Source organism: Episyrphus balteatus, chromosome 4, assembly GCF_945859705.1.
Source record: "Episyrphus balteatus chromosome 4, idEpiBalt1.1, whole genome shotgun sequence".
NCBI lineage: Eukaryota > Metazoa > Arthropoda > Insecta > Diptera > Syrphidae > Episyrphus > Episyrphus balteatus.
In genome coordinates this window covers 46,109,328-46,117,958 of record NC_079137.1, presented here as the reverse complement: position 1 = coordinate 46,117,958, position 8,631 = coordinate 46,109,328, and the positions used below count along the sequence as shown (strand labels likewise).

Sequence of the window (8,631 nt, the reverse complement as noted above, 5' to 3'; positions counted from 1 at the left end):
TTAGAATTCTCATTTAATTAATCAGATTGCATTAAAATTTCATCTTCAAAAAAATACAGTTACACACTTTGCACGCGTAACCGACGATTTCTAACTTTTATTTTATTTAAGTACTACCAAAGGTTTTATCAAGACAGGCCATGTGAATAATACAATTTTTCATCCCTTATTTTAAAAGTACGACCTTAATATTTTATCTACACAAATTTTAATCAAAATCATTAGAACTGTTTTTGAGGTAATTAAGTGAAAAGTCACTTTTATTTAGCTTTGACTGTATTAATTGTATTCATATAAAATATCTCCTAAAAGTATTCTTCTTAATAATTCCTGATGTAATGAATTTCGATCATAACTCATTGCATCACAACATTTATTAATTATTACTTGAGCGGATGACGGTGTTTTTCTATGGAATCACCAAAAATTCATCTTTATTACCAAAATCAGTTGGAACTTTTTCATATTTTTTTATAGTTCTGGTTAAAAATATACAGATTTTGTTGGGATTTTCTAACTAGTTGGTTTATTTTCCAAATTTGATTTGACGAATGACAACTTTGAGTTTGTAGACAGGATAATAAATATATTTTTGTTGGGAATATTCCATAAATAACCGAGATAAAATTTTTTTTCTTAAGAAATCCGACTTTTTTTTAGGTAATTTTTCCGTATTATTTAAGTGTTTGTATTCTGAAAGGTTCTGAAAGGGTATAAAACTTGAATAATATGGAAAAATTACCTAAAAAAAAAGTCGGATTTCTTAAGAAAAAAAATGTATCTCGGTTATTTATGGAATATTCCCAACAATGTTGTACCATTTTGAAAAGAGAATTGAACAAACCAACTTTTAAGGCAACTTGCCGAAACATCTTAGTGCATTTTTTTTACACTACGGCTCATTGAATTAGAGTCATGTAAATTTTTTTAGTACTAAGTTGGGTAAAAAAGTAATATTTTCTTTAAAACTGATGCAGCTGAGTTAAAATTTTTGAATGCATTTGATAGCAGGGTTATTCAAGGTTCCGTAACAAAAGAAAAAAATTAGAAAAATTAAGATTTGTAGTCACGGCACATGAAAAACCGTCACAGGGTGACCATTTTTTCCATTTTTTTTCAAATGCCCATAACTCCCAAAATATATGGCTGCGATTTTTTTTATTATTTTTCTGATAACTGTCACCACCTACCCTATCTACCGTTTTCGTTTCGACGTTAACTTTTGGGACACCCTGTATACATATATATTAAAGTTTGGTTTTGTGTACGTTCGCTAACCGGCCACACCGACTGACTTATTTTCTTAATTTTTTTAAATCAAAGAGGCATAAGAGGAGAAGGTTTAAGGCAAAAAAAATTTAAGATTTTATAGGGTAAATAGGGGTAACACGACATTGAAAAAAGAGGCTATTTTCTAAACGGTAAGTCATAAAGAGTTGACTTTTTTTTAAATGATAGACAAATTTATTCAATAGTTAAAAAAGGTATTGAAAAAATTCAAAAAAATTTCAAAACCAAGTTGTGAAGGTTTTTTTGAAGTCATAGACCTTCGACAAAAGACTAATTTTGCACAGAAATTTGAGTTACACCATGAAAAAGATATTTAAAAAAAAATTAGGGGTCTAAAACGGATTTTTTTTCATAGGCCCTGCCCTGTATTTTGAAATAAAAATTTTTGAAAAACAACATAATTTTTAGATACATTTTTGAGTAGTCTTTTATTTTTTTGGAATTTTTAAAAGTCTGCAAAATTAATAAAGAAATAAATACAAGCAATGGCGGAACGAAGTCCGCCGGGTCAGCTAGTTATATTATAAAATAATGAGAAACATTTTTAATTAAAAATTATTTCATTTTAGAACAGTTTCCTAAAAACAAAATAAGACGAAATAAAAACAACTAATTAAAATACTACTAGAACATTATCATGACTAGTTTTAGATAAAACAATTACGAGTAAATTAAACAAAGAAATTTTAAATATATTGAATTCTTCATTCATTTGTTTTGATGTGCTTTAAAAATTTTAATTTTAACAAATTTTAGTTTTTAATAAATTTTTATTTTTAACAAATTTTTAACTAAGATTTTTTTTTCATCATGAAAGATAATTTAATTTTAAAATAAAATTAGAAAAAAAAATATCTAGGTTCAAAATCAGATGGTTTGTTACTATTCGCGATCTCTTTCAATACCTTATTTCTTTCTTCTTCAACACGAGTGCTTTTTAGAAATGCTTCCAGAAATTGTTCTTGAAATCTCAGTTCTTTTTCTCTATGTTCTTTTTCTGATTTTTCCCTTTCTTCCAATTTTTTGAAGAAACGATCATGACGGCTTTCTATTGTTCGCCTTTGCAACTCCTGGCCATCATTTTCATTTGTACCTTTAAAATATTAAAAAGAAATAATAAATGAATTATATGATCAAAAAAAATATATCAAACTGACACCAAGAAACAAAATTTAGAAAAATAGAGTTTTTGAAAAACTTAACATTTTTTTCTTGTAAAACATTTTTTGATTATTTGATTTTATATAATAGTAGAGTAACTAAAGCAAATTATTAGGGAACCCGGCCGAACAGCTCTGATTTTGACGATTTTTTTTTTCAAACGTAGGTAATTAAAAATACTTTAAAGTCTATAGATTAAAAATTGCCGGTGTTGCCGTATTGTTTTTTAAAATTAAAATTAATTTTGTTTTAACTAAACCATTTTGTTTGCTTAAATTTCATAAAAAAAATGATAGCAAAAGATTCTCTAGGTAATTTAAGGAAAATATATAAAAGGCAGTAAGGGACAATCTTCCATCGTTTAAGCGATAAATGCAATTTTCTAACATTCTGAACTCAAACACAAAAAAATATTTTGAAAACAACGGCAACACCTACAATATTTTAAAATACATTTTTAAAAAGCCAGAAGCTCATTCATATCTCTTAAATTTAAATCCACTAAATTTAATCAAGACTTTTTGAAAAAATGGTCCTCAAACTCAGAATTAAAAAAAAAAAATGTTATTCGAAACATTTAAAATGACTTTTTTCCAAACTTTTTCTAATAAAATATGAATTTATTTAAAAAAAATTTTCGGCCATAAATATTATCAATTGAATTTCGAAGCAAAAAAGGTAAAATATATCACACTTTTGAAAAAAAAAATGAAAAATTACTTCAATTTCAATGGTTTTTTTTATTAAAACTGAATGTTTGCATTGAAATGATTAATTTTCTCAAAGACTGTGGTAAATAGGAACTTTAAATTTTTGCTATTTAACTTTCAACAGTAAGGGTTATTAAATGAATAAAAAATAATTTTATGTTTAGATGTTGAACTTTAAAAAAAAAATTAGTTACATTTTTTTTCAAAACTTTTATTAAAAAAAGTTCTTCGAAAATGAAATACTTTTTAATTTTGTTCATAAACCGTAATACATATTGACATTTCCTTTTATAATTTGAAATCATAATAAATGCGGCCAACAAAATTTGAAAATAAATGCATTTTATATTACGACCAAGTTTAAAAAACGACATGTTAAAATTTTTTCAATAATTTTTTTTTTCAAAAATCTGAGTTCAATTACCATTCTTTCAAAAGCCGTTCATTCAATTAACTTAATTTTAATTTTACATATTTGACTAAGCTTCTAGCTTTTAAAAAATGTTTATTTGAATATTGTAGGTGTTGCCGTTGTGTTCAAATATTTTTTTTTGTGTTTGAAGTCAATTAATAAGAAAATTGCATCTATCGCTTGAACTATGAAGGATTGTCCCTCACTCCCATATATTTTTTTTCCTTGAATTTCCTAGAAAATCTTTTGGCATCAATTAATTTATGAAATTTAAAAATTTGTTTTTGTTCACAAAAATCTTCAATTAAATTTAAAAAATCAAAACGGCAACACCGGCAATTTTTAATCTATAGACTTTAAAGTATTTTTAATTACCGACGTTTGAAAAAAAAGATCATCAAAATCTAAGCTGTTCGGCCGGGTTCCCTAATATTGCCAATTTTTGAGCTTTAGTTACTCCACTATAAAGTATACTTAAACATTTCATAACATTGCTTAGCTCAGTTTGAAATAAATACATAAACTTTTTAATTACCAAGTGCTTTGTTATTTTTGGTGATTTCATTCAATAAATAGTTTCTTTCTTTTTCAATACGATTTTTGGTTGCAAATGCTTCCAAAAATTTTTCTTTGATACTCAAATCTTTGTCTGTATCATCATTTTTGGATTTTTCAATTCTCTCATATAAATCAAAGAAACGGTCTTGACTGATTTCTTTTGTTTGACTTTGTGCATCATTAATTTGCGTTACATTTGTACCTTGACAAAAAAAAGTTTAAATATAATATAAATAAAAATAAGAATTATCTTGTTAAACCTTTTAGAATAGACAAAATATTGTCTACAGTAAGATTCATATCATCTTTATCGGGAATGAGCAATACCGGACCTCCAATCATATTTTCTGAAATAGCGTCTTTTTTGCTGTAAAATATCAAAAAATGTATGTGATTGGAAAAAGTTAAGGAAAAAAACATCCAAAATTTTGTATCTCCTATTTTAAGAGTTATGGAAAGTATGAATATTTGCAATATACAGGGTGTCCCACAGTCACCGCCCTAAATGAAAACCATGAATTCCTGAGGTAATTTTAAGTCAAAAAACTTAAGAGGTCATTTTCTCGTTTTCGAGTTATGACGGTTTTTATGATTTTTGCTTTTTTTTCCTGTCACTGGTTTTATCTTTGCCAAATTACTCTGATTCGATCAAAAATTTATTAGATACAGTTTTAGTTTGTCAGAAAACTTTACTTCTGCAGACAACCGTTTCTCCGCAATTTTGCATCAAATCCAATTTTCTTCGTTTCTTCTGTAATAAATTCTTGATCGGTTGTAGAAAAAATCTTTCGAATCAGACGTAGTTTGGCAAAGATAAGGCCAGTTAAAGGAAAAGAGAGCAAAAATCATAAAAACCGTCATAACTCGAAAACGGGACGAAAACGAATACTAGAAAATGACCTCTTAAGTTTTAAGACTTAAAATGACCTCAGGAATCCATGGTTTTCATTTAGGGCGGTGACTGTGGGCCAGCCTGTATAGACTATAGACATTTTGTACCTTGAAACAGACGGAGCGGTCGTTGTTGTCGTATTAACTTTTGGACGTAAATACTGCAAAAGTGTTAACGATGGTAAGTCTGCTTTCAACGCCATTTTTCTTTGTGGGTTATTAAGGATTTTTTCAGAAGTTTGATCACTCGAGTCAGTTACATCGTCAAAAGTTTCAACAACATCTACGATCTGTGGGACTTCTTCCATTTTAGTAACATTTTCTGTATTTTGTGACAATTTTTTGGAGTTCGTGACATCAGATTTGACCTCAGAACTTATCATTGTTGCTGTTGTTGTAGGTTCCTCCGAGATTGGGGTATCTAAAATAAGTATTTTAAGATATTAGACTATCAGAATTAAATTATTTCTATCTTCGTGACTTTTTTTTAATATATTATTAACTCCTATGTGGGCTTGAATTTGACCTCAAGTCCAAAAAGGAGTTAATACTATCAGAATTAGACAGAAAAACAGCTGATATTTTTTGTTTTGGACACTATATAAAATGAAGATTTTTAATGCTTTCAAATTATTTACCGATTGAATAAGCTTTCAAACATTGATTCAATGTTACCGAATAAGGTCCAAAAATTTGACCTGGACATCCATAACCACCCAATTTGTGAATAGCAGCGAAATCATAGCAATCAATTTTGCCATCGCGGTTACAATCTTGCCTGAATTTTGCCATGTAATTTTGGACTGTTTTTGTTGCACAAAACGGATCGGTTGCACAATTTTGAAAAGCTAGAAAACATAAATTTAATAGGTACGAAATTTCTTTCATTCATTTGCAATACAATATCTTACCCATTGGAGAGTCTTCAGAGTCTCCATTTACTGTCATTTTGCCACCATCGGCCCAGTAGAACCAGGTGATACGGAAAAGCCCACAAACGTCGCCATTACAGGTTTTCGTAACATTGCAACCGCTAGTTGCATCGCAAATGCATGCGAGGCAACCATCATCGACTACGTTGTCCTCTAAAAAAGAAAAAAAAAAAAAATTGTTGCTTTGTTCTTAAAAGGTGGTGCTGTGAAGATGTTTTGGGGTTAGTTTTAACATTTTCTCCTTGTTGCCTTTTCACCCTGAGTCGCCTTGTCACCCTATCGTCTTGTGACTTGTTTACCTTGTCACCTTTGTCACCTTGTCACCTTGTCACTTTGTCACCTTGTCACCTTATCACCATGTCACTCTGTTACTTTGGCACTTTGTCACTTTGTCACCTTGTCACCATGTCACTTTGTCAGCTTGTCACTTTGTTGCTTTGTCTTTTTGTTACTTTGTCACTTTGTCACCTTATCACCCTATCACCTTGTCGCCTTGTCACTTTGTCGCCTCGTCACCTTGTCAAGCCTTGAAGCCTTTGCACATTGTTGCCCTGTCAACTTGTTACTAAATATATTAACTTATTTTTATCAGCGAAACGTGTCGGTGTCGGTGATTCTTAGACTAGTGCCGATGCCTTCAAAAACATTAAAAAGTACAAAAAAATCATAGTAGGATGAAACCCATTGGAAAATTAGGTGAATATGATGAAAATTAAAGAAAAAATAAATTACGGGCGAGCCGAGTTCGGGAAGTGGGTGGGTTGAGTTTTTAATGGTAAAAAATGGTATATCTCGATTTCCGGCAAAACTACAAGTCCTATAGAAATATGTTGTATGACAAAGTTGTATAGGTAATAAAAAGATCTACAACTTTTGTATCAACAATTTTTTCACATAACCTCAAAAATTTATGTGAAAAATTCAAAAAACCGAGTTTTTGGTTTTTTATTTTTATCTTTTTCAAAAACAAAAATTTTTCTACGAAATTTGGTGAAAACTTACCTTATTATATCCCAAAAACACTGTTATTTATTTGATTTAAAATATTTATTTTTTAACCTATTTTTGACTTAATACCAAAAAAACACCCTAATTTTCAATCGAAAATTCACGTGTCAAAATATCACCTTTTTTTCAAAAAGTCAGTGGGCATTTCGTTTGTCAAAATGTGTATTTTCTGATGGTGTAAAAAAATTTACATTAGTATACTATAGAACATGTTTTAGTAAATTGCAAAAAATGAAAAAAGCTGGAATTCGAAAAATTTTTTATCATTGTTTACAATTTTGGCCTATTTATTCAAATTTACACTTTAATTACTCAAAAAACGTAGGATTTCATGTAATATTGATTAATGTTACGGTTTTTGAGTAATTTACACTTTAATTACTCAAAAAACGTAGGATTTCATGTAATATTGATTAATGTTACGGTTTTTGAGTAATTTAAGTGTAAATTTTAAGAAATCGTCTTTAAATAATGACACGTGAATTTTCGATTGAAAATTAGGGTGTTTTTTGATATTAAGTCAAAAAAAAAGGTTAAAAAATAAATATTTTAAATCAAATAAATAACAGTGTATTTGGGATATAATAAGGTAAGTTTTCACCAAATTTCGTAGAAAAATTTTTGTTTTTGAAAAAGATAAAAATAAAAAACCAAAAACTCGGTTTTTTGAATTTTTCACATAAATTTTTGAGGTTATGTGAAAAAATTGTTGATACAAAAGTTGTAGATCTTTTTATTACCTATACAACTTTGTCATACAACATATTTCTATAGGACTTGTAGTTTTGCCGGAAATCGAGATATACCATTTTTTACCATTAAAAACTCAACCCACCCACTTCCCGAACTCGGCTCGCCCGTAATTTATTTTTCCTTTAATTTTCATCATATTCACCTAATTTTCCAATGGGTTTCATTCTACTATGATTTTTTTTGGATTCAAAAATTATCGACCCTGGTCTATCTATACAATTGATTTATCAATTTATTTTTGAGTGATGCATTTCATATACATGATAAAGAAAAAAAAAAAACTACCGACTGAACTGGTTTGTTTAAAATAGAATTATGTTTGCATATTCAACTAGGTTTTCCCCAAAATTCACATCACACTTAGTCAGGGGGTAATTTGCCGAAATAGAACCGCGATGCAAAATGTCAAGTTATTATATTTTAGTTAATTAGCATTTTTATATTTTTTTGTTGGATTCATTTGAATTTAAATAAAAACTGCTGCTCGTGTCACAAATGACAATTATAATGTCGATTATGACGCCTTCTCACATATATTTTATTCAATTATGTATCACACATTTATCATTCTTAAAAATAATTTAAGATGTCACATTTGATACACAAAAATAGCCATAAACCAACCTTGACTTTGGGCATGCGTTGCTAAACCGGCTAATACCAGCGAAACAATAGCAACCACGGAATAGAAGATTTTTGAATTATTCATTTTTTTATAACGGTTTAGATTTGAATATTTTTTTAATTATATATTTTAGATGCATATACGCAAACAGAGCGAACGCATTAAAATATAGATTTGAACTGAAGCGCGGTTTGATCGTTACTAATTTTGATTTAAGTAAAATAAAAATGTTTATCACTTCTTTTCAAAAGATCTGCTAAAAAGGATTGTTGACAAACTTATTGCATTTGT

General features: G+C 28.6%; 1 protein-coding gene across 1 annotated transcript; it reads right to left on the bottom strand.

Annotated features, from left to right (window-relative positions):
* Positions 1–1,974: 1,974 nt before the first annotated feature.
* LOC129919235 (DNA ligase 1-like) lies at positions 1,975–8,424 on the bottom strand. Its single transcript, XM_056000090.1, has 8 exons — positions 8,340–8,424; positions 5,934–6,107; positions 5,661–5,870; positions 5,526–5,597; positions 5,131–5,443; positions 4,392–4,498; positions 4,109–4,333; positions 1,975–2,383 (listed from the first exon to the last, which is right to left on the bottom strand). The coding sequence occupies exons 1-8, from the start codon at positions 8,422–8,424 to the stop codon at positions 2,130–2,132; spliced, it is 1,440 nt and encodes a 479-aa protein (XP_055856065.1). The 3' UTR covers positions 1,975–2,129.
* Positions 8,425–8,631: the final 207 nt, after the last annotated feature.

What these genes read in the sequence shown, in the direction of transcription:
- LOC129919235 (XM_056000090.1), bottom strand. Translation starts at nt 8,424, where the DNA reads ATGAATAATTCAAAAATCTTCTATTCCGTGGTTGCTATTGTTTCGCTG. An exon ending in AACGCATGCCCAAAGTCAAG is followed by an intron (nt 6,108 to 8,339) that starts GTTGGTTTATGG and finishes TTTCTTTTTTAG; the next exon opens with AGGACAACGTAGTCGATGAT. An exon ending in ACCGCTCCGTCTGTTTCAAG is followed by an intron (nt 4,499 to 5,130) that starts GTACAAAATGTC and finishes GATATTTTACAG; the next exon opens with CAAAAAAGACGCTATTTCAG.